Below are 27,064 nucleotides of genomic sequence, written 5' to 3' on the forward strand. Positions count from 1 at the left end.
GCACTGTGAACTATGTTGCTACCGCAACAGACTGCTGGTCTGCCAGACAGCATAGCTACTTGGGAGTGACTTGTCACTGGATAGATGACATCTCTTTTGAAAGGCATTCTGCTGCACTAGCTTGTAGACCTCTTAAAGGTTTGCATACATTTGATGTTCTTGCTGCAGCATTAGAAGAAATCCATTCAGAGTATCACATCAGAGAAAAAGTGACCAGGACGACAGTGGTTCAAATTTCTTGAAGGCCTTTCAATTATATGGTGAGGAGAAAGAGGAAGAAACAACCAAATGGCAGGAGGATGGTGGGTCTATCCTTGATGATGCAGAAGACAGTGAGTTAGAGGTGGAGTGTCAAGATGTCTTTGCTGTTTTGAATGATAACACAGGTCTGGAGTACCAGCTTCCAAGGCACCAAAAGTGTGCGTGTCATCTACTCAATCTTATATCAACAGTTGATGCCACTGCTGCAGAAGCTACCAATAATACATACAAGAGGCTGTCTCAGAAGAAGCTGAGGAGGCTGGAGTCATCTTGCAAAATGTGTAGACCTCTTGTTGATGCGCTGCGGGACGGGATCCAGAAACGTTTTGGAGAAATAATGAAAGACCCTGAGATGACTGCAGCTGCAATACTTCTACCAAGATTCAGAACATCCTGGTCCACAGAGGGAAGCATCTTAAAAGCTGGTATATTTATCCATTAAATTGTGAGCTACTAGATATTGACTTATAATGACTTTCCTTGTTACTGTAACTTGGGATTATAGTGTTAGTTAGAAACAAACATCTCCGGTGTGATAAAAATCTTTCACCAGTAGCTCGGCAGTCTATACAGCACAGTAATGCACAGACCTAACCATACATCTTTCCACAGGTCTGAACTTTATCAGAAATCAACTAGACAGAGCTGGATGAGGCCAGCACAAACAGCAGCCTATCTGACGAAGATGTCTTCTTTGGATCCATGGGGTCAGGAAAGCCAGAAGCAGGGGAGCTGGAGAGGTACCTTTCATGTCCATTCACTGGAGTGGATCTATTGCAGAGCTTTCCTCACATCAAGAAGCTGTCAATCAAAGTCAATACAGCTCTTCCTGCATCTGCAGCCTGTGAGAGACTTTTTAGTCAGGCAGGACTCCTGTTCACTGCCAAACAGTCACAGCAAGAACCTTGAGAGCCAACTGCTGCTGAAGCTTAACCATCATTTCACTGAGGGAAGAAACTATTTATGGGAAAGTGAGCCCTCTTGTATGTACGTCACATCGTGGAAGTTTGTATTTGTCTTTTATAATTGGTTTTAATCTGATTTTAGTGTAGTTTTTATTTGCATCATTTTATTCTGTTTGTATTGCATGTTTTTAGTGTTGTTATATGACATTGTGTTAATCCACTGTGTATATTGAGGTATTTTAGTATACAAAGAACATTTTATAGTTTTGTTAGAATTGCGTTTATCTATTCCTGGTGAATTTTACTGCAGATGTTTGTTTTGTTTCTTGTTTTTAGAATTATTGTTTTATTCCTGCTGTCCACATTGGGGAATAAACTTTTCCTGATTATACCTGTCGCATCTCTGTGCTCTGTGTTTCTGATTCGCTTGCTCCCTCTTTGTATTTAAAAGAACCACCCCTAGTCTGACATTCTTTAGCTTTAGTGTCTACACACATATGTTGAAGTTGCCTCGTTCTAATGTTTTCTGTAGGTACTGGTTAAAAAAGCTTTGTTGTTAAAAACCAATCTGGAAATTAGAATTGTTGTGCCTTATTTTGTTAATGGTTTTACATATATTCTATTTGAAAATACTAAAAATTTGTGCATTTCTTTAAACAAACTAAAAAAAAAACAGACATTACAACCAGTTACTCAGTACTTGAGTAGTCTTTTCCGATCCAATCAGCTTTAGATGGCGACTTTTCACTTTTACTTGAGTATCATACTACATGCCGTAATTAGTGTCATAATTAGTTTAGCTAAAGTCATATGAATGCTGTGTAAGTAGAAGAAAACTGTTATTTGCCAGCTTGTCAAAGATGGCAGATTGCCTCTGGCATGCTAAATATGAGTCAGTATATACAGTGGCACTTAAGTTTAAAGAGAGTTAAAGGTGCTGAAAGAATATCGGTATGTACAAATGTGCATATACTTCAGATTGATGGATGAATTGTTGTCACATAGCATCTTTAACCTAGACAGTGGCTATAACTTCTTAAAAGACAGCCTACAAAAACACAATTCAGACAAAGGGCCGAAAATGGATTACTCCAACTTGTTGGTACTGATATCTCCAAATCCATCCACCATCTTTCCCTTCAATTCAACAGAAAATGGAAGGTAGGAGGAGAGAGAATGGACAAAATACAATAAACTCTCCAATCAGCCCTCACTCCTCCTTCCTCTAACTTCATTTATCATTCTCTCCCTCTCAATTATCCCTTGCTCTCACCCACACGGGCCCTCCCTCCCCTCTGTGGCTGCTTGTTTAGACTGGGCCGAGACAAATGGAAGGGAATGAATACACTGAGAGTGTGGGGGTCAATGAGGGCTGAATGTGGTGGTGGTGGGGGGGAGGGGTAACATGAACTTGTCGTGACTGACTCGTAAGGAAAATAAAACCCTGACGATGGTGACGTGTTATGAATGGCAGTCATTATGAATGGTTTACAGAAAAAGTACCAGGGTGGGATATTTGGGGAGGGAAAAAGCAATTGGGTGAAGGCAGCAATGAGATGACGGAGATGGGTTATATCCATGGTTTGACTCAGATATGTGGCTAAGTAAGTTAAGAAGACCTCAGAAAATTTTTGGGATTTTGCAGCAAACATTAGATTAGAAAATATCAATTTGTAGAGCCAAATCTAGGAAGCTTTGAGTAGTAATAATTATTACTCTCAATTCCGCACGATACTGGCTCCACAGAGTTGTTGCTAACACAGTCGCCTAACAAATAAAAGATCTCTGCTTCAGTTAGGGGAGGAGACCCAAAGCCTTTTGGGGTTGTGTCAGGAAGGACTAGCTACTAGGGCAACCCGTGACTAAGGGGCATTATGTGGACATAATAAATGAATGCATTTTTAATTGTTTTTTTTTTTAAATTGGAAGTTAAATTGATCATTACAACTGGTCAACACAACGTTGGATGGCAATATTTTTAAAATACTTGTAAAAATGTCTCTCACTGATCAGTGAGATTTACCTCTAAGGCCAGCAAAAAATGAAAGTGCAGCTCACTGAATAGCTGTAAGTGATTTTAACAAGTGACTGAGTAAAACTGTAAAGTTAATAGACATCAGGAAACAGGTTCAATATTCTGGAGTCTGTGCATATACTTATTTTCTGGAAATAGAGAGCGCATGCTAGGGAGCAGAACTGGGGAAAACAAAGCAGCAGGAGGAAAGTTGCCTTTGCCTGCCTTTAGTCAATTTTGTCCATTTTATTCTTAATCAAATACAGAAAGACATGCAGTGCAGACACATATGGGAGTTTTATGTGGTAGTATTCTGCAATGTGCTTATGCAATTTGGAACAAGGCAGGGAGAACGCCATAAAACTACTTTCCATCACTTCTAATAGCTACAAGGGGAGTTTCGAGGTTGCGTACAGCATGTGTGCAATTGCATACGATTGCACCCGATTTATGTGAGCTGATGAAAACAAAACTGAGAAGCCTTTTTTCAACAGGATGATAACACATAAAGTGCGAGTACAACTGCAGATGAGAGATCAAAGTCGAACAGAGTACTTTGGACACAGACAGCTTATTATTTTAATCTGACATCAATTATATATTTTTTAAAAACACTGCAGAGGCAAAGAACACACATTCTTAATTTAAAAACTGGGTGCCATGGCAACTGCTGGCAAATGATTGCCTGCTTCAAATAAAGTCAAAAAATGGCTTTTAAAAGTTTGAATGCTTTAAAAGTTGTGTGTGTCTGTGTGTAATTTGTAGAGATGGCACGATACCACTTTTTTATGTCCGATACCGATACCGATATCATAAATTTGGATATCTGCCGATACCGATATGAATCCGATATAGTGTTTTTTAATCAACAAAACTGTTTTTTTTTTAAATATCTTGCTGCATTTTGTATAAGTTCATACTCAAGTTTAAAACAACAACTACACTAAAGCTATTCTGTTATACCTATATGCAAAAAAAAATATTTCATAGTTCAGCAATACTGATCAATCTAATAAACTTAAACCTACACCATCCTCCCTATTCTGGTATTTTAAAGAGTACTTAGCGTAAATATTAAGCAACCTAACTAATAGGGTTCCAACTCCCAGCAACAACAAAAATAAATAAATAAAAAATAGGGAACCACCCCTCACGCTCCACCTCATGATGCTTAATCGACGTAATCAACCTTAATTTGATGCAGTGTGAAAAAAAATGCACAGAAATCAATTATTTTTCAAGAAATATTAAATAGATTCAACATCTTTCTTCAACAAAATTGCAGACTGCACAGATGGTACCTTCCCAAAGTAAAAAGTACTATAGCTTACTAGGGTATATATATTAGACTTAATAGTTACTATATACAGTAATTGACTTCTATTCATTTTACATCAAATTAAAACTTTGGGTGTAAGATTCGGATAATTATTTATTAAAAGCTCGACATTTTAAATGAGAATAAGAAAGAAAAGTATGTCTTTGTGCCCCCTTTTCCCTGTTAATGCCCTATCAGCCCCCCTGGCTAAACTTTGCTAGATCCGCCCTTGCACAGTTACCAGCCGTCAGCTACGTAGAAAAAGATCCTCGAGTAGAAAGTAATAATAAATAAATTCTAACAACAGCTGATCAAGCTTAAACGTGCTGCTGTTGTTCAGCCGCTGGTTTCCTCTTTCTGGTGCAAAGTGGGCCAAAAACAAACCAGAGACACGGACTCGCGACAGAAAAGCCGATCAGCTGATCATTAAGCAGTTTCATGATTGAAGTAGCAGCAAGAAGAGGCAGTCGCTCCATATATCGTTTGGTAAGCTTAACGCAGGAATGCTTTACATTCAGAGATGGACTTACACACTTGCTTTACTTCTCTCGGGATAACTTTGTCGGAGATGAAATGCCGGGTTGCCATCGAAGCTCCACATGCTATCCAGACCACCACAGGTCCTGCATGCCACAGCCGCTCTATCACGTGATGCATACGGCTCCGACGTGCTAACGTTCTGAGGTGAGTTACGGCGTGTTGCAAGTTTTGTGAGGTGCTTTCGTGATATTTAATGGATCGGATTACATTTTTTATTTTTCTCCGATATCCGATCCAGTAATTTAGGTCAGTATCGGACCGATACCGATACGTAATATCGGATCGGTCCACCTCTAGTAATTTGTTAAAGCAGGCCAGCTCATGGACTACCAAATGATAGTTCCCTCATTGGATCTGTATGTACCGTGTGTGTGTGTGTGTGTGTGTGTGTGTGTGTGTGTGTGTGTGTGTGTGTGTCAACAGACCTGAGTTGAGGTCCCGTCCGGGGTTGAAAGCTCGGTTGTTGACGGTGGGGGAAAGTCTGTCACAGCAGATGGTCTTGGAGACATTGATATTGAAGTTTCCATCAAACCTAAATGCACACAAACAGGCAACATTTGAGAATTTATAGAGCGTGTGTCCAACTCATTTGTTGTTGGAGCTGCTCTGGCTTTTCTCTCAGCACAGATTTACAACTGCTCCACCACTTTACTTCCTATAAAACGAAAACCTGCAGATGTGCACACAGAGCTCATCAGACTTTAGAGAATTGCTTGTCGGCCTGCTAAATATTGATATTTACCAAGATCTACATAAATTGCACAATTAATAAAAGATATATGGCATGTGGAGACATAAGATCAATGAACATGAAACGTCAGCTGAAACTAATAGATTATGCTTTCTTATATTTGAGCTACACTACATCACTAACTGAATCATTTGTTGCTCAGACCTCTAAAGCTGAAGTTTCAGCTAGTGAACAATACTTTCCATGGAAAACTGCTTGATTCCCGCTTTTTCCTCTAACAAAGCTAATGCCCAGTTCCCTGAATACATATGAATGTGATTCTAAGAAGGGCCGTCGGCCTAATTGGATGATTCAAAGCATCTGTTAAAGCGCCCCAACGTCTGCTGTTTGTCTCCATGTCAGACGTTTCATTTTTCCCCTCATTCCCCCCCCAGTGTCATTTTGAACAAAACACTACAGTGACCACAGTGAAAATGCAGCTTTTCTGTGGTTGTGGAATACACACTTACCAGCCACTTTGTTAGTTACACCTGTTCAACTGCTTGTTACTGCAAACATCTAATTAGCCAATCACACAGCAGCAACTCAACATGTTTAGGCAAGTAGACATGGTCAAGGCGACTTAATGAAGTCCAAATCAACCATCAGAATGGAGAAGAAAGGTGATTTAAGTAACTACAAAAAAAGACATGGTTGTTGGTGCCAGACCCACTGTCCTGGGTATTTTAGAAACTGCTGATCCACTGGGATTTTCCCCACACTGCCACCCTACGGTTTACAGAGAATAATCTGAATAAGAGAAAAAAATCCAGAGTGTGCCAGTTTGCTGAGCGAAAATGCCATGGTGACATCAGAGTAGAATGGTCAGACTACTTTGAGCTGATAGGAAGCCAAAAGCAAGCTACAACTTAAGCTGCACGCTGAACCTTGAAGCAGATGAGCTACGGCTGCAGAAGACCACACAGATTGCTACTCCTGTCAGCTAAGAACAGGAAACTGACGCTGCAGCTTGCATAAGCTCACAAAAATTGGACAGAAAAGTGTGAAAACATTGCCTGTTCGGATGAGTCTCGCTTTCTACTGTGACATTCAGATGGCAGGGTCAGAATTTGACATAAACCACACAAAAACACGAATCTATGCTGCCAGGCTAATGATAGTGGTCGTGTAATTGTGTGGGGGATATTTTCTTGGCACACTTTGAAGCACTGAGCACCAACTGAGCATCATTTAAACACCACATTCTACCTACATATTGTTCCTGACCGTCAAACCCCTTATGAGCACAGTGTACCCATCATCTGATGGTTACTGCACTTAAACATGCCAAGTCAACATCTTAGTCTGGTTTCTTGAATACATGAGCACCGTTGGGATGTGGCATAAAGGGAGATTCACAATATGGATGTGCAGCCAACAACTCCGCAGCAACTGTGTGATTCTATCGACTCAATATGGATCAAAATCCATGAGGAATGTTTCCAGCATCGTGTGGCATCTGTGTGAAGAAGAAAGGAAGGCAGTTCTGAAAGCAAAAAATGTGTGAATTGGGGGGGGGGGGGGGGGGGTGTCTAACAGTACTAGCCAGGGGTATCTAATAAAATGTCTATGGGAGCACAGTTGGTAAATTAATGTGCATGTACAATGATAAGGTTGGAGCAAAGTAGAGTTTTTACAGCCTGACAGGGTACAACGTTGACTGCTCAAGCAACATGTTTGTTTAAGTCAAATACTACCTAAGATGAAGTAACACTATGCAGAAATTGAGAAATGAACAGGAATCACTTCTTTTCTTTTTTTTGGCAGAGTTAGTTATCGCTATGCATCAGTGCAGTTTAACAAAAACACAAATATGACACAAATGTGAAAATTCAAATGTAAATAGGCTTTAAACATATATATACAATTACAATGGGTGCACGCTAACAAAACAGTAACGACAGTCGAGCCAATTAATACCAGTGTCTGACATTCCGAGTTCAGCTTAAGGTTATGCTCAACATGTGAAGAGATTAAAGTGGAAAAGAATGGTGGGTGGGCTCAGAGAAGAAATGCTGACAATAACCGCCTCCATCATTTACATCAACAAAGCAAACTTCCAAACAAACAGAACCGCAGAAATGTTTGGTCACCGTATTGTTCTCAAGCCCTTGTGACACTTTGTGATACATGTCAACATTTAATGAGGCCACAGATTTGAACTTTCTCCGCCCAAACCAGACCAAGTAGCCGATAAAGAAGGATGCAATTAACCAGGAAATGTAAGCAGATATGTGGGCCAGACCATCTTCAGTATTTATAGTGTCTGCTCCTTATCTTTTTTGAGGGCCTTAAAAAAAAGAAAGCGCTCTAGATGGTGGTGGTGAAAACGGAGCAAGGCTTCGGGGTCTGACTGATCTAACACAGTGGAAAAATGAGTGGGAAAAGGGGAAATTTTGGCAAAATTGTGATAAGAGTGCACTAGTGTTCCCAAAATGCAGATTCTTGACTGTTAGCAATCAGGGATAAGACTGATGTCATCAGTCCAAAAAAGGATAAGCAGCATTCTTTTATCTCAAATCACAATGAGCTTTTAAAAAGCCAATTAAAAATAAAAACTCTTGGAATTCATCATTTCCTACACAGCTGCTTGCTTTTTCTTCCTCATTAGGCCTAGCTCTTTAACAAGTCCCCACTGGAACCTGGTGTGATGCGGCTCTACGACGGCACTGTCCTTGAGCGCACAAAAGCCCAAAAGTATTAAAGATGTCAAAAAATGAAACGTCGCACATGACCTATCAGTTCTTTCTCACCTGTTTCAGCGCCCAGCGACAGCCTAAAATGAGCTACATGTACTGTTCACTCTAAATGCTGGTTTCTGCCATACCCACAAAACGGGGGGTGGGGGGTATGCAGAGTAGCAGGCTGTTCTGCACCGCACCAAGCTTTGGTGCTTTGATCCATGCCTCCAAGTGGACCTTGCCAACCCCCCCACCCTCATCTGGGTTAGCAACATACAACCACACGTGTGCACACATGTAAACACACACTGTGCACACTTTTTGGCTCCCTCTGCTTGCAGACCTGGCACTGGCCGTTGCTGATTGACGGGTCCTGTGATGTACAGGCTGCATTTGAACTCCGCTCATTTAGAGTCCCACAAGGCCAAAGTCATTACTATTCTCCTTCAACGCACTCTGCATAGAAGGGGTGGGCAGAGACGCTCGGCGAAATGTGTGCCAGATAAAAAATACATTTGCAGCTGCTTTGAATTCCACATCAAAAAACATGCGAAAAAGAGAGAGGGAGAGCTGGGAGGAGAGCTCCGAGTCTGATCAGACATCTTAATGAGGGCAGAGAAATCCGTTTTCCAAAAAGGTCGGACACGCACACACATTTTTTATATTTCATATATATTTTAATATGCATGTATACATATACACACACAAAAACCGACAGTGATAATCTATCAAACTATCACCCAATATTGTTACAAGGCCTCTGCACAATCCTTTACATTATTCTTACATTTAATAAGCTTATTAACAAATGCAGAGGTGTGTTCTACAGTTACAAAATCATCAGTAACAATCACCTTTTTTCTTACTGGGGCTGAGTTTGTACCAAAACCAACCCTCCCATTTCCCTCCTTCACAGACTAAAATGGGCAGACTCTTCTAAATAAGGCAGCACCTGCCGTTTTCCAGCCATTTTTAAAATCTATTATATTAAGTTGCCCCCTGCTGCAAGAGCCACGTATATCCGCAAAGCAGGCAGTCCCAAGCCATTCAAAACGCCCAGTGAGAATAATTACCTTGAAGGGGCTTGCTGTTGCGCGAGCCCCAACGTCAAGAGTAATACCACTCCTAATGTGTTTGCAGTCCCTCGGCGGTAGCAGCGGTAAAGCTGGCAACATGCTAGCAGGAGAATTGAGAGCGCTTGAAGACACGTTCGTGTATCTGGCTCTCAATGGCAGCTCTACCGAAACGGATTCAAATGAAATATCAATAGACAGAATTGATTTTGGAGGAAAGTATGGTGTATAGAAACTACTCTACAACAGGGGACACAGCCTGAAGTGAATTTTTGATGCTATGCATTTGCATTGCATAGACTGCACTAAAGCAAGATGTGTCTCTGGTGTCCCCCGTGTATGAAAATGAGTGTGGACAAGTATTACCAACACCTCAAAACACACGTGCCTTTACCAAGAACTTCAAAAATAAAAAAATCCCTAAAGCAATGACAAGAAAAACATGAATCTTTTACTACAAAAACTTTGATTTACTGTAGGGTACTACACTGAACTGTATTAGTCTATACAGCTGTATATGATCAATTCATAATTCGGTACAAAAAACTATGAATGTGGGAGAAATGTTGCTTGCAATAATGCCAAAATAGCAGGTTGCTACTAAGTGTAGGCTTATAAAAAGCAGAGATCACTTTTTCAGTCCAGGGAAATTCTGTGTCCAAATGTGGCCTGTTCAGTAAGTAATAGGGTATGACTCGATGAATCCGTTGCCAGTTTGTAATGATTGTCATGCTCCTCTGCTACGCTGCTCACAAGAGCAACTGCTGAGAAATGTAAGCGCAGGGTTATTGTCAATCAGAGCTACATCAGAATTCACATGTTTACAGTTTGCAGCCACCAAGTGAGTCACATCACATACAGGAAGAACCAAAGAGTGGCAGGGGTAAAAAAATAAATAAAATAAAGTTTCATTTTGCTCATGAATAAGTTAAATACACTCACCAGCTTACAAGCTTATTTTCCAGCGTGTACTGCGGAACAAGTCAGGACAACTGCCAGACTTAGATGTACTAATATTTATCATGTATACAGGGGTGTGTCCCACAGAATACATACGATCAAAATAGGGATGGGCCGAATAACTGGGATACTGGGGTGTTGATTTAGACACACAGAGTTGGATAACTGAATTTGTTGTCAAAGACTTTTCCTTACACTTCACAAGTGCTTCTAGTAAAATCCTCAAAGCCCAAACGCTCTATTCAACATTTAACGGGAGTGTTTTTTAGGCTGACTGCATAGCTGTGCACCTTCACGCATAGTAACTGTTTTTTGTTTGTTTGGTGAAGAGAAAAAAATCTAACCACCACGCCTCTAGTTATTATATGCAGTGATAACAAGGGAAACAGGGTTGTGTCTTTTAGTCATATTAGTTGCCAATTTTCAGTCAACTTGCACGCTAATTGGCTTCAAGGTGGACATGGAAAGCTTTACTAGGCTGTTTGATTTGCTATTGTAAATGAGCTGCTGGCTACAGCTTGGCGCACTACTCCAAAAATGATGTCACATGTGGTCTTTAATAAGCACCAACGTTTAGGAGATTTCACTGCACTACTTTTCAAGTGCTCGGGAATAGCAACACTGACTAAAAACACATTCATATTAGGGATCTAATGGAAAAAGTACTTTAATGATGAAAATATGCACACACACAACACACACAAATTGGGGGGTTCTATTCTAGTTCTTGGATTATTCTTTTGGTTGGGAGACTTGACGAGAAATGTGAGATCTTGGAGAAAAAGAAGAAAATGATTGCATCTAAGTAGTTTGTCCATAACACCTTTTAATGGTTTAAATCAGGTTTGTCAAACATGGGGTCCAGGGGACAGAAATCAGCCAGGCAAAGACTCAAATATGGGCCACTGGACATCTTTGGAAAATGTGAAGGAGTACATAGATTTTAAATTTTAACTGTAGTTTCATGGGTTTTACAGTTTTTATTATCAATAAAGACACAAAACACACACACACGCGTCAGGTTTTCATATCTTATGGGGACATCTAATTGACATGCTTTCCCTAGCCACTTACCCTAACCATCAAAAATGTATGCCTAACCTTAACCCTTAGCATAAGCCTAACCATAACCAATTGTAACCCTGACACTAAAAATACATTTTGAGTCTCAAAAATGTCTTCAAACTCGTGGGGACCGGGATTTTGGTCCCCACAAATATAGTAAACCCCCCACAAAGATATGAAACCCCCCCATTAACCGGGCGGGGTGGTGGAGATAGAAGAAAGTTATGACAGCGGCCCAGCATTTACACCTGTTAGGGTCACTTAAACAACCCCCTCCTCCTAACCTGCCTGGTGTTTAGCCCTCTCCTTCTCTAACGTGCAAAGAGATATTATGATCTCAGTGAAACCACGAGACTACAAGATAAGCTTGATGTCATGTCCCAGTAGCTGATCACCGGCGCAATGTATCCTCTTGAACTGAACTGTAAATCTGCCGACAGCTCGGATAGTGAGAATTCTCCTTCAGAAAGAGGAGCTCGGTATTAACACCATGCTACCATTGATCCGTATGTTTAATTTATGAGTGCAGGTATTAGAAATTCTGCAGGATCCCCACCCAGCCCCACATGATACGACTACACAGTGTAAAGCTATCCTGCGGAGTGGCCTTAAGAAAGACTTTTGGCATCGTTTTCAGCAATTCTGCAACACAAGAAAAATAAATAATAAATAAATATTAAATAGTAGTGATTCTGCCCTCCAATTTAGACACAATCAGTTGCATATGCCAGTAGAATTAAATATTAAGTCATCATTAATGAAAATGGAGCACCCTCAGCGTTGAAGGTAACAATAGCCTTCATAAAACAGCACCATGAGGGTTACGGAGAAAACTGTCTCCTCTAGAAATTAAATTTGTTACAATCTTTGTTTCCATCAAGTGTCATCATCACCTCAGAGTTTTACTTCTCCGAATACTTTGGTGTATACCAAAAAGTGCCAGCTTTGTGTTGTTATACTACAGGCGCTGCGTAAGCTCTGCTCACTGATGTTTGACACACTGCTGTGATGTGGGCATGCCTGAAGGCAGCAGCAGTCTTTAGGGACACACTGCCAATTTTTTATTTATTTATTTTTCATTGTTTTACCTCATAAAAGTACGTTTGAGGATCACATCCGTGGCATTTTCTTTGAACGGCTCACTTGCAGCTCATCTTTTCAAGGACTACTGGTGAAATGACACCATTAAGTGCCATGCATGAGATGCTCCCGTGCACACTTCTCACTTTTACATCTGCATAGCAGTGAAACTGTTGAAATGAGCACCTGGAGATTGGATGTTAAAAATACAAACATACAGGGGCTCATGCGCACCATTCCAAACAAGCAACATACATTTGCTATTTTCAGGCCGGGCTCGTCGCTGAGACCCAGCGGTGATTAAAGCATACCACTGGCTGCTAAGCGCTGCCCTTGGTGGCCTCCCTCCGCAAAACGATAGCCTGCCAGCCTGATGACTAGCAGACACCCTGTGAACCACCTGATCCCCCACTACTAAACTGGCTGACCTGACTGGAACCCCGAGAAGCAGCTGATGCCCAAGACTAGTGAAGGACACACTGAACTGGACCAATTCTGGGCTAACTCCTCTCCACACATATTCCACAATGTATTTTTGGCAGCAATACGTGTTTTTTGTGTGTTTTGTTTTGTTTGTTCTTTTACATTCAAGATAAACAAGTTTGAGAGTTTGGGAAGTACATTTATCTGTGGCAACGTAACGCAAACAGGACGGTCAGGAATAACAGGAAACTCCTAGCCTGGATTTCTCAACATAAAGGAATCACACGAAGGGTACCTTTAAGGAGTAAAAACGGCTTCACTCTGCTCATCCAAGAGGCTTCATCAGTTCTAAAAACAAAAGCTGGAGAGCTCCAGGTATTTAACCCCTATTCGGTATCGTTCCCTTTGGAGGTGGTCGTTGACCCACTTGTAGGTCATGTGTGTCGTCACATGAGCCAAGGTGTGAAAAAAGGTGTGGGTCATTATCATGTTATCAACTCAGGTCACCCTAGGCAAGTTGTGACAGGGGTTTGACGTGCCTGGGAAAGGATATAAAACTGCACTGTAGGCGGCTGAAATACCCAGGTTTAGAGGAAGTAGATGTTTTTGTCAAGAAACGGTTACACCAAAAACTTTGAAGTGAAACTGCACAGTGTTGCTTTTTCCTCCCAGTTTGCGCTTGTATCAGATACGACATGTTATGCTGCATAAAAAGAGCCAGTCTAGGCCGTGGCCATTTCCAGCGTTGAGCTATTTGCCTGCAGGCTTTTGCCGTAACGCTCAATATATCAGGAAATGCACAACATTGTATCGCAGAGACTTCAGTGAGAAGATTGTTAGATCCACGAGCGAGCACCCAGTTAGGTTAGATAAGCATAAAGTCTGTAAACAGACATAAGCAGCTATCTGCTACTGGTATGACTGAAGCCTATTAAAGTACACATACGCTGTTTGTTGAGCAAGTACACAAAGGGAATTGTAGACGAGCCGCAGTTTCGCTGGAGGTCATAAGCCAAGACGCTTTTCCTCGCAACCAAGCAGAGAAACCAGATTTCCCCAAACCTCTTAATTCTTTCTAGAAGTTTTTAAAGAAAACTTTCATCAGCGAATAATTATTTTCCCCGCATTCAACAAACAGAGCACCCGCTATCTTTTAGAAGATAAGGCATAAGCCGTTTTAGATATTTTATTAAACTGCGAGCGCTCAAATATATGAAAGCAAAACAGCTCTCTGCTTCCCCCCCCCTCCCCCGAGGAAGAGGCTTTGAAGTTAGGGATCCATCAGATTCGGCTTCAGTTTGGTATGTCCACAACCAACACCACAACCCCCCCTTGCGAACTCCCGCTGCATCATTCTATTATTCTCGTCCAGGTCTTGCATAATAATTTTTCCTCAGCATTTTTTCTTTCCTGTGTCCACAGTTTTAGAGCTGCATTTTAAGCACGCATAATGGGCTGATAATGCAGCACATTTGCGTGAACGACGGTTACATGTAAGTACAACATGTTACACACATGTTTCATCCTGAATTCAGCTACAGGTGGCAAATGGCCCTGAGCCAGGTACAACCCGCCTCCCCTCCCTCTGCATCACAGGTGGACAGACAGGTGACCTTGCAGTCTGTGGAGTCTGCGGTGCAAAGACTTCAGAGAGCAGTAACCTGTAGCGTCGGCTGATAAAGGGGAGGGAGGCGGACAAAAATGGAGAAAGGAGGGCGGACGGGAAGAGACAGCTGCTGCTCTGTAGATTAGAACTGAAAGCGGCACTTTCTCCCTTTTTCTCCGAGCTCGGCTTTGAACAGTGTTTTCCCCCTGCTCGAGCCGATGATTGGCCAAAAATCTGATTCTACTGTACGCTGGGCCAATTTGAACCCGTCTCAGTATAGGACTTAACTCTGACAGATTTAATCCAAAGCTCAGCTTTAAATATATATGTAGGCATTTTCCCCCAAAAACTTCTCTTATTTGTGCTATATATATTATATTAACCCAGTAGAGCCCGACTGGATTTTTTTGGTCATTACTGCTGTTATCATCAAAGCGATTTAAAAAAACAAAAAAAAAAAACAAGCAAAAATTGAAATTGCCATTCAACCTCCACGTTTTTTTCTATAGATAACTCCATGCCGTCCTTGGCTCCAGGTCCCATAAAACTTGTAGTTGGGGTGCAGTGCAGAAGAGGTAAAACCAACCTTTTAATTTGTTCCATCTTATGGTTAGAGTTTTAAAAAGCTCCCATGTAATCAGAGCATGACGCTAGCTCAAGGCAGCAAATGATGCGATTTAAATACGGCTATAACTAATCCAAGGATGATCAAAACAAGGGAGAAATGGGGATTTGTGTGTAGCTGGCCCATAAAACAATGCATAGAGAGCTTGAGTGCAGGTGCTAACAGTGGGAGGTGAGTTTACAGGCACAGAGTGAACCCTCCTGCAGAGACTTTGGTGTGCGTGTTACGAGAGACACACAAAGGAAACGAGGAAAAGTGGTAAAGTGATTGTAAAGAGAAAGCTACTCACTCCATCATTGATGCTGGTATGGCGCAGCAGTCCTGTATGGCAGTAAGCGGAGAGGTGAGGTGGGCGGTGTACGAGGCTTCCACCACCTGCTTGTTCCTGTTCACCACATCCAGGTATCTGTTAAACTTCTCCCGAATCTTCTTGGCCAGCTGCACAAAGGAAAAATGAAAACTGTGTCAATAAGACAAAAACTAATGGTGACACATAAATAACCCCCGCCCCATTCCCACATGCCTAATCCAACAGACAACTTTGCATTTAAAACTACCAGCTACTTGGTCTGCGTGATTCCAAGTGGCAGTGCAAGGAGAGGCGAATTCATATTAACAGCACGTTTGTGTGGCTCAAGTTTCCCACTTAGATCTAAATCAGGGGCCAAATATGGCGCCAAAGACGGGAATGTAGTTCAGGAGTATGGTGGGATCCCATTTGCTAAAAATTCAGTCACACATTTCCTCCCCCTGGGATTACAACCCACAGATGTGAGACAATGACATAAGTTTTGATAGCACTCTTTTTGCTGATAGTTGAAAGAATTCCTTATTTAAAAAGAGCTGCTCCACAAGGTAGAACCACATGTTTGATTAGGGAGACTTTTTACACCAGGCGCCCTTCCTGATCCCCAAAGGGGATCTTTGGCTTGTGTAAACCACTACATTTTTGTTGATAGTACGAAACATGATTAATGGTGCTAGTTCTCGGATCGCACACATTTGTTTCTTATAACCACTTCACTTTGCAACAACAGAGTGAAAATTGATTGGTCAGAAAAGCTATTCATCAGCCTGATAACAACAATTCACCATTGCAGCAAATGTGTGGTTTCATACTGCAATGCAAAAGTGTACTTCAAACAGTTTGTACACCTGTGAACGTTTACCTGAAATTGTTCACATTCTCAAGTGAAACAGTCAAACAGAACTTTGCAGTCAATAACACAGATTGCGGAGCTTTTACAAAGACACAAATACAAGCATACACGCAATGCCTTTTAATATTTTAAATAGTTTATCCGTGTTTAACAGTTTGTGGGAGGTCCAAACAGTTTACTTCCATGTGTGTTTACTTCCATGACTGATTGACTATTTCCTTTTCCCCCTGCAGTGGCATATGCAAGTAAATGCTGCTAATCAAAAGGAGCCATGAGTTTTTGTGGCTTCTTTCTCACTGAATCTTGTTATCTTTTCTCTCTCTTTGTCTTTTTGCTGCTTTGTCCTTAAAGAAGTTTGTTTGACAATCACCTCAGCTTTCCTCTCAGCCTTCTTTTAATATAAATGGATAATGTCTATGTTTGGCGCTCCTACAATTTATATATATAAAAATAAAAGAAACATCAGAAAAAGGACTGTTCTAAGGCACAAGAAAAGTACTACAAACAATGTCACCCATGTCCTCAGCTTGACACAGCTCATTTGCTTCATTCAGCCCTATTTTTACGAAACTCCAAATATGTCGGTTGGGGGTGTGGCTGTACGCTGTTGTATAAACGTGTAAACAGGGAATGACACCTCCAAGAATCCTGACATAAAGTGAGCCCCTAAATACACATGCGCGCAGACGTACACAACTTAATATTCATAAAAGGAAGCTGAGTGATATCAAAGCAGCACAGATCTGGACCTGCTTAAGTAGATCCCTCTCTGCCGTCCTTTAATGCTTCCGTAACACTTGGAGCAAACAGTGGTTGGAGACTTCGGTACAATCAGAAATATTATGGCGTATACAATCAACTTGTTGCATGTGAAGACTCTGACCAGCCCTGCAACTGCTCTCAGAAGTGACTTTGGAAGTCAGTCTGCTATACGTTTGCAACTTAATGGGGTGAAGTGCTTTGTGATAATAGGGTGGTTTACTGTGACAAATAGGGAAAAGCGTAAATCTGTTGCCAAATACTGACATAGTTGCTACAAGACAGTGACTGCAATATGAGTGCTTAACAACCTTACTGTAACATATATAAAACAATAGTATAGAAAAATATAACCACAAGGAGTTGAGGACCCATTGAGTCGAGTCACCTATTGTAGAGAGAAGTGTTGCAATTGAATTTGTGCAGACCTACTGCAGAGTGTTGGAAATCTCTCTCTTCTTGTAAATTTGAGTAGACGGCAATTATTTGTAAACCTTAACCAAACACAAATGTTTGGAGACGGGTTGCCAACCGCCAGCCAAACTGTTTGTGAACAAAAGTGCTCACTGAGAGGTTGAGGTTGTTGCCTGGTAAACCTTTGGGTGACTAGTTGGTTGTTACAGCTATTTGCAATTGATCACCGAATTTAATTTTTCTCTCCTAGTCACAAGGGGATTGCCATCCTACTTTTACTTTACTGTGACTGAGCCACAAGACAGCTTTCTTCTGATTGGCTGCTCCTGATTAACGAAAGGTTTGAATGTCAGGTTTGTGCTCTCTTAGCCAAGGCTCTGTGTCTTAGATGACACATTCAGGATATCCCCTTCCTTCAGCATCATATGGACCCAAGAAACTGAAAATGAGGAATTAGATTGGTCTTAAACCTGAGCTTTTGGCTCACAGAAATTGCTTGCACATACTCTGACATTATTTTTTGGAAAGTTTCACCAGGTTCAACATCCACACCTACCAGTGCACTAGAAATGCTGTAAAAACAATAACAAAGCACAATAGTTCCTCTTTAATAACATGATTCCAAATTATCCTATGCCAAATTATGACCACCAGCATCATAAGACTATCAGTTCACCTTGGCCTGGGACTAAAAGCCGCAGTTACTGTTTATAAATGTACAATCATTCAAATTCAGCCAATCAGAATAGGGAAAAAGGTTTATGGACGATCTGAAGGGGGAGTGAGGAAAAGAAAAAGGCTTGTTAACAGGGCAATTTATAACAGATTACATACATGTCTTGCCTCACATTAGTTAGATGGAAGTTCCAAACAATTCCCCATCTTTTCAAGGTTTTTTTTTTTTTTTTGGGGGCAAACAAAAGCAAGAATAGGAGTGACTGGTGAAGAGCTGCTGGTGTGCTGGTTATTAATGTCCCCCAGGAGGCTGCTACAGAGCTGGTTATTAGTTTCCCCAAAGAGCTGGATCCCTGTTTTGAAAGAGCACTGTGATTTGTGTGCTCAACCAGAGCCTAGTCCTTCAAAGAAAAAGTATAATGTATGCTTGTTCAGGGGGGCAGCATGAAGGGCTCCAGTAAACACAGCTGAATTAGCTGTTGTTGCTGCCTTTGTCTGGAAACCCCATGTTTCTCCTCTGCTTCTCAGTTTCTGTGCATTGGTTTAAAAGTAAATTATACCCTAAAACAGAATTCCAACTGACTGGAAATTTGTGGGGATCTTTATATGCATATTTCAAAAACATTTAATATGGTAAAACATTTGATTTTGATTGTGCAAAGTTGTCAGCATAAGGAGATGGGAGAGAGAAAAAAAAAAACGTGCTACGTAAAATGTGTTGCAATAAAATGCATGCATGTTGCAGTTGTTCTTTACCACAAATACTTGCATGCAGCTGCCACAAGCTCCTACGTTTCACTCTAGTTGCACACCTGTTGTATTTTTAGGTGGATTTTCTTAAATTATGCAAGATGTGATTAGTGGAAGTGGAGTGCGTTTGAGTTCTTAAATCCCCATCATTCTGCTATGGTTTAATCGAATTCTTTCATCAATGGCTTGCTGCACAAAGGCCGAGCATGGGATAAATAAGGATCATTTTTAACAGTTTTGGAGAATGCCATGCAAAGTTATAAATAAAAATAATTTTACAATTACTTTCAAATCTTTTGGCTTGTCAAAAGATTTCCTTCAAAATATGAGCTTTTTAAATCTTAAAAGCTTAACATTTTAAATTATGGTGATATACTGGTGCAAAATTGATATCAAAAAGAAAAAAGTCTAACTGTCCAAAACCTTATAGATCGAACTAATCCACAAGTGGCATCTAATTATTTTAGAGAAAATAAAGATAAAATAAAGTAACAAAATCTTCAGATAATGTATAGTTTTCTATTATATGTAAATTTTAAGAATGAAAAACAAATCAGTAAATACTTTCCAAAGTCACTTTGAGTCACCTCAGCCTTGTTAAAAACAGAAAAAGGCTTATTCCCCACAGTACGTGGATCCCTTTGTTCCCGTAATTACAGCTGCCTGAAAAATGGCTGAGATTGAATCCAGGAAAAGGGAAATACACCACGACCCACTGACCGCTTGTATGCCTAATCAGCTGGCCGCTATTCCAAGGGTTTTAGGAGGGGCCTGAGGCACAGCCCGCAATTATTGACCTTCCACCGCAAGGAACACGAACACCAGCGTGACCACTCATACAGGGGCAAGAATTTAAATGCACACATGGACACACTCACAGTGAAAATCAGTTGAAGTGAACTTTGCAAGAAAAGGAAAAATAGGCCAGTGTTCCGCTAAGAAGTGTTTCCATAGCTGGAGGAGGGAAAGTCACTCAGAAACCAAAGCTCGAGTTTTAACAGAGCGACTTAAAAGAAACCAGAACCTTCTAGCTGTGCAAGTTTAAGCTCATGTTACAGTCTGCCCGGTGCAGCCAAAACCAACATGTGCTCTGCAGATTAACCACTCTCCCCAAAACATACAACTCCTCTCTCCCATCTCTGACCCATCCAACCAGCATATGGAGGGTTTGCAGCACCCAGTGGGGCTGGTTGCGCCACAAAAGCAGACTGAGTGGAACGGATGTTCGTTGAAGTCTCGTGTTGGACCTAATGAGGTTTGCCAGTCAGCCTTCAACCACAGTCGCTGGCAGCGGCATTTGTGGCAAACCAAAACTTACTTCGGAATGTTGGGGTAAAGGACTTGGTAAAAGCGGGATGCAGGTCTATTCTGCAAACCTCAGCCATTATATAGAAAGTTAACAGTGCATGGGTCGCCTCTGCTTGGATAAACGAACCTCTCATAAAGGACTTGTTGCTTATAATGAGGGTGAGAAGTTTTCCAAGGCTATTAGAGTGCTGACTCGTTCCTTCTGGACATAATGATGTAGGTATTCAGCATGACTGGAGAAAGTACATTTTAATGTGTGGTTAACAGGTCGATTGTAAAAACGTTAAAGTCGCAGCACGTTTCAGAGATGAAGTACAAAACATTTGACGGCTCAAATCTGTTAACGTGGCGGCGTAGGTGTGGTTCAGTTTTATGCTAATGTTCCGCTCAGCTTCACTCATACATTTCCATAACACTAAAACCAGCCACACACAACATGTGCAATAATATGTACTAATATGCACTGCAATAGCCCTGCCATAATCTGGACTTTAGCATAGACTGAGATGCCGTGTGACAGATCACCTGTCTTAGAGAAGTACACAATGTTAGGGTTGTTAGAACCTGACCGATCTTGTCTGGGATAAATTACATTGAAAAAGGTCATGGATGGGTTTTGCTGCTGATTCATCAGACTAAAGAGAAGCTTTGAGGCTTCTGCCAGATTAGGTTAGGCATAGTGAGACTGTGAAACAGAAACTGAAAGGGAAGATTTACATTTTTTAAAAAATCTTATTGACATTTAAGGCATTCTCCAAAACAATCATCTTTTAGTAAGCTGGGCACAACTAAAGATATTGAAGATGTGCATTACAGTCATAGTAAACTTGCCCTGATGACTTTTAAAGAACAATCACCAACACAGTTAGCGTGAAATTAACCAATAGGGTTGCACATTAGGAACGGGTTCACAACAGTATTGCAGACTATAACTATGTACTATAAATACCATCTGATGTCAAGCTAAAGTTGTTTACATTTATCCTTATATGCCAACAGAAACCCAATCTAACTTTTCTTCTCAGTGTAGGACTATAGTGGCAAGCCAATAAAATGTTAGCAGTTCGCACCTGAAATGAGGGAATAATCCAAACCTAATTTCTCGACTTGAACAGAACCATTTTTAGCTGTCCTTTTACTTTCATTTCTTAAATGTCACATCGCGAAAAGGGCTCTGCCTGGGCTGAGTGACAGCTCCAATGCGTTCCCGAAGCCAGAGTGGCTCACTGAACGGCAATAACATTGGAAAATGTAGTGTGCACACACACTACCCATTTGAGTTCAGATATGCAGATTTAAGGTCATGAATATAGGATAAAGTACTGATCACATACTTTAAGGGATCTGGTACAATTTCATTTTTCTCATTTTCAGAAAATCCAACAGACTTTTGAGCCTTTACTTACTTAAGCCAACAGCTACAATCTGAATCATGATCACAAAAAAACTGATTAAAGAAATTGAGGAAAACAGAAAAGGCTATGAGACACCCCACCTCAAACTTCTGCTGGTCCCCTTTTGACTGCCAAAAAGCCCTGACCTGTCGAGGCATGGACTCCACTACACGTCTGAAGGTGTACTGTGGTATCTAGCAACAGCTCCTCCCTTGTGTTGTCCTCGGGTCAAAAATGACCCGTAGGTGTATGGCAAACAAGTGTATGGGAATCCCGAGGATATTACAAGGGTTAAGACCTGCAAGTTATAGGGCGGGACCTCCCTGGATCTGAATTGTCTACCCAGCACATCCAACAGATGCTCGCCAGGTGTTCCCCAGGTAAGCAAGACACACATCACAGCCATCCACATTATGTTTAAAAGAAAAAGTGACCCATTATTGCAGGCCACCTGATGCTCATATGCACGTTGTTGGCACTTTATGCAGTGGACAAGGATCAGCATGGGCTGATGGGCAGCTCACGACCCTGTCGCTGGTACACTACTGTTCCTTTCTCGGATCTCTTTTGATAGTGGTTCAGGGGGTTGGGAAGCTCATCTGTAACCGGAAGGTCGCCGGTTCGATCCCCGGGTTCTCTGTCCTGGTTGTTGTGTCCTTGGGCAAGACACTTTACCCTACCGCCTACTGGTGATGGCCAGAGGGGCCGATGGCACAATATGGCAGCCTCGCTTCTGTCAGTCTGCCCCAGGGCAGCTGTGGCTACAACCGTAGCTGCCTCCACCAGTGTGTGAATATGAGAGTGAATGAATAGTGGTATTGTAAAGCACTTTGGGTGCCTTGAAAAGTGCTAATAAATGCAATCCATTATTATTACTGAGCACTGTTGACCAGGAACACCCCACAAAAGATGCAGGTTTGGAGATGATTGGACACAGTTGTGTAGCCATCACAATTCAGTCGCTGTCAAACTCGCTCAAATTCTTACGCATGCCCATTTTTCCTGCTTTGAGGACTAAATTTGCACTTGCTCCCCAATATGTCCCCCCCACGACCACGTGCCATGATGCAGAGATAATAAGTGTTATTCACTGTGTATTTTGTAGTTTGTATTGTGTGTGCTGTACTTATTAGTATACCACAATGTTTCAGCCCTGACCTCACCACTCACTGCTGTGACGTCATCAAGGGAGGGAAAAGCAAATATGAATGAGATTTTTTTTCCTTAGGGAATCTCACGAATGAGCCCTACAGCATAAACAGCTTCCCTCAGTGAAATTTACAAGCACAGACAATAAGCTAAATATAATATAATATGAACTCGATGGTAGTGGTTAATCTGCTACCTCATCAATGCGTTCTTATTCTATAGTATAACATATTTATAGACATTTTTTTAATTTTAGAGCCACCATTAGACAATGTTACATTTTATAGCAAATTTCAGACAACATAATTTTTATACCACGTTTTATATTAACAACTTTTTGTGTGTGATGGGCATTTTTTCTGTTTTTCTTTTTTTGTTGTTTAAAGAAACACATAAAATAAGCACATAAATAAGCAAACAAACAGAGAATAAACATGTATTCATATAAAACAAACAAGGGACCTCTTTGTTTTACTCAGGTTGCCCTGCTGTATATTAAAAAGTAAGAATGAGAGCTCTCGGGAGGAGAAAAATCGCTTTGGGGTTGTGTGAGGAAGGGCATCCAGCATACATAAAAATCTGCCAAATCAAACACGCAGTACAACCCACTGCTGTGACCCACTGTGAATAAGACCAAAATCAACTTTTTAGGGCAACTAGAAAAATGTGTCATTTCTTTTGTTAAGAAAAAAAAACAAACATTTAGCCTCCTTTTTAGGCAGCATCTGCCACATCTGGCATAGGATAAAACATTAATGGTTGCCAGCATTTTTAATTATTGACAACCACTCTGACAGCATGTGTTCAACATGGAGAACACACTCACAGGAAAGACTGAAAGAAAGCCAGACAGGAAGAGGGAGAACCTGTGTCATCAGAAAGGGACAGACATCTGTGTGCCTGTCTAAATAATACATTTCCAGAGGAGAAACTCGAAGCTGTTAGAGGGGACCCCTTTGCAGCTCCTTGCCTTCTGTCTTTCTTCTTGCTCTCTTCCTCTGTAGATACCATCCTAATTGAGCCCTAGCTTGGCTCGGGGACACGGACACACACAGCTATGCCAGAGCTGTCATCTGGATTAGCTGGGGCCCGACTCAAAAGGGTTTCAGTGAGAATTTTTGCCCACTCTCTTAGCCAGACACAGACATACAGCAGCTACAAATGAGCCCACATTGAGGACCTTTTGTTCTGCGATCGCTTCTTGTTATAGCACACCACACGCAACGCAAGTTGGAAAGCTAAGATTTATTGTTTTTTGTTGGACTTTCTGGAAACACAGAGGTTGGAATTGTTCAACTGAAATTAGCGAGACATGTGTTAAAGATCATAATCGCGACTATCCTTAGCAAGAGGCACTCAAAGATGAGAGACTGCCGTTGGCTTGCAAGCTGTTCAGAAAGGCGGCTTTTCTATGGAGACGAAGGACGAAGAGCGCTTTAAAGCCAGTTTTAGCTGCCTGTGGAATCGTAAATACCTGGAAGGTGAGATAGTATATATTTCGCAAACACATGCATGAGATGACACACTGGAGCACAGACAGAAATAGTCGCGGGAGAAATGCAAACAAACATCAACCTGTCTGTTCTTGCTGGTGGCTGTTTACCAGTCTGGTGTTTACTGTCACTCTTCCAAGATCCCTCGTGCAGTAGTAAAATACGCACACACACACACAAAATCAAATCGTGCCTGATGTGACATAGGATGCCAGGGATTCTGTGCATACTGTTTTTTTTAATTCACGACCAAAAAAAGCTCTTGGATTGGGGGATGGTGGGTTCTTTTTTTTTTTTTTAAACAAATCATTCATTTTCTTTTTTTATTATTCTGTCTGACTGAAAGCTATGTGCTCACATTGTGAGCAGAGGGAGATGGGAAGACAGAGAGGGGGGGGGGGGGGGGAATGAGAGAGGGAGCACAGACAAGTGGAAAAACAGGCAGAGAACTTCAAAGCCAATGAGACAGCAGCCACAGAATTTTAATACACCCCCTTTTTCCTCTGATGGCTGGTGCATGTGTTCAGCGCTGCTGGGCTCAACTCTGCACATGACAGGCACCGTCCATGGCGCGCACAGGCACGCCACGCATGGCCAGGAAGGCACGCACGCACACACACACACACGCACGCACGCACGACAGAGGAAGCTTTTGTTACTCACCTGCTGAACTTCTGTCTCTCCGTTTGATGTCTTCTCGGTGTAAACGAACGAGCTGAAAATCCTCTGTAAAGAGAGGGAACCAAGCAGAGAGAGTGACGTTAGATCACGAGGAACGCTGATCGAGATCCAATAACTCAAATCCATCACTTTAAAGGAAACCTTTTTCATTAACAAACTGTAAAACTCAGTCAAACCAGGACCTATTCCTGCGTACATGGCATTAAAGCTAATTAAGTTCTCTAGCTCTAATAAAGCCATCACCGCGGCTGGGTGAAGAACTACAGGGAGTGCAGAATTATTAGGCAAGTTGTATTTTTGAGGAATAATTTTATTATAGAACAACAACCATGTTCTCAATGAACCCAAAAAACTCATTAATATCAAAGCTGAATGTTTTTGGAAGTAGTTTTTAGTTTGTTTTTAGTTTTAGCTATTTTAGGGGGATATCTGTGTGTGCAGGTGACTATTACTGTGCATAATTATTAGGCAACTCAAAAAACAAATATATACCCATTTCAATTATTTATTTTTACCAGTGAAACCAATATAACATCTCCACATTCACAAATATACATTTCTGACATTCAAAAACAAAACAAAAACAAATCAGCGACCAATATAGCCACCTTTCTTTGCAAGGACACTCAAAAGCCTGCCATCCATGGATTCTGTCAGTGTTTTGATCTGTTCACCATCAACATTGCGTGCAGCAGCAACCACAGCCTCCCAGACACTGTTCAGAGAGGTGTACTGTTTTCCCTCCTTGTAAATCTCACATTTGATGATGGACCACAGGTTCTCAATGGGGTTCAGATCAGGTGAACAAGGAGGCCATGTCATTAGTTTTTCTTCTTTTATACCCTTTCTTGCCAGCCACGCTGTGGAGTACTTGGACGCGTGTGATGGAGCATTGTCCTGCATGAACATCATGTTTTTCTTGAAGGATGCAGACTTCTTCCTGTACCACTGCTTGAAGAAGGTGTCTTCCAGAAACTGGCAGTAGGACTGGGAGTTGAGCTTGACTCCATCCTCAACCCGAAAAGGCCCCACAAGCTCATCTTTGATGATACCAGCCCAAACCAGTACTCCACCTCCACCTTGCTGGTGTCTGAGTCGGACTGGAGCTCTCTGCCCTTTACCAATCCAGCCACGGGCCCATCCATCTGGCCCATCAAGACTCACTCTCATTTCATCAGTCCATAAAACCTTAGAAAAACCAGTCCTGAGATATTTCTTGGCCCAGTCTTGACGTTTCAGCTTGTGTGTCTTGTTCAGTGGTGGTCGTCTTTCAGCCTTTCTTACCTTGGCCATGTCTCTGAGTATTGCACACCTTGTGCTTTTGGGCACTCCAGTGATGTTGCAGCTCTGAAATATGGCCAAACTGGTGGCAAGTGGCATCTTGGCAGCTGCACGCTTGACTTTTCTCAGTTCATGGGCAGTTATTTGGCGCCTTGGTTTTTCCACACGCTTCTTGCGACCCTGTTGACTATTTTGAATGAAACACTTGATTGGTCGATGATCACGCTTCAGAAGCTTTGCAATTTTGAGACTGCTGCATCCCTCTGCAAGATATCTCACTATTTTTGACTTTTCTGAGCCTGTCAAGTCCTTCTTTTGACCCATTTTGCCAAAGGAAAGGAAGTTGCCTAATAATTATGCACACCTGATATAGGGTGTTGATGTTATTAGACCACACCCCTTCTCATTACAGAGATGCACATCACCTAATATGCTTAATTGGTAGTAGGCTTTCAAGCCTATACAGCTTGGAGTAAGACAACATGCATGAAGAGGATGATGTGGACAAAATACTCATTTGCCTAATAATTCTGCACTCCCTGTAAATGTGTCCGCTGCAGCCAGAACTGGAAAAAGTCTCAAAAGAATTTGAGGCCAATTCTTCAATCGGAACCTCATTCCCTTTATTTTTTATAATACTTTAAATTACAGTGAGGTGAATGTTAGTCTGCATTTTCTTGCCGCCTGTATTTAGTGCTCCTTGATTGGCTGTTTGTGTT

General features: G+C 41.5%; 1 protein-coding gene across 1 annotated transcript in view; it reads right to left on the reverse strand.

The window, feature by feature from the left end:
- cachd1 (cache domain containing 1) overlaps positions 1 to 27,064 on the reverse strand; it is a 104,044-nt gene that overhangs the window by 39,587 nt on the left and 37,393 nt on the right. Inside the window, exons 2-4 of the mRNA XM_026146152.2 lie at positions 25,047 to 25,109; positions 15,571 to 15,719; positions 5,464 to 5,570 (exon numbers count right to left, since the gene is read on the reverse strand). Coding sequence (XP_026001937.1) covers positions 5,464 to 5,570; positions 15,571 to 15,719; positions 25,047 to 25,109 — 319 coding nt within the window. The remainder of the gene's footprint in view (positions 1 to 5,463; positions 5,571 to 15,570; positions 15,720 to 25,046; positions 25,110 to 27,064) is intronic.

The sequence above is a fragment of the Astatotilapia calliptera genome, chromosome 17 (genome assembly GCF_964374335.1).
Source record: "Astatotilapia calliptera chromosome 17, fAstCal68.1, whole genome shotgun sequence".
NCBI classification, from domain to species: Eukaryota; Metazoa; Chordata; class Actinopteri; order Cichliformes; family Cichlidae; genus Astatotilapia; species Astatotilapia calliptera.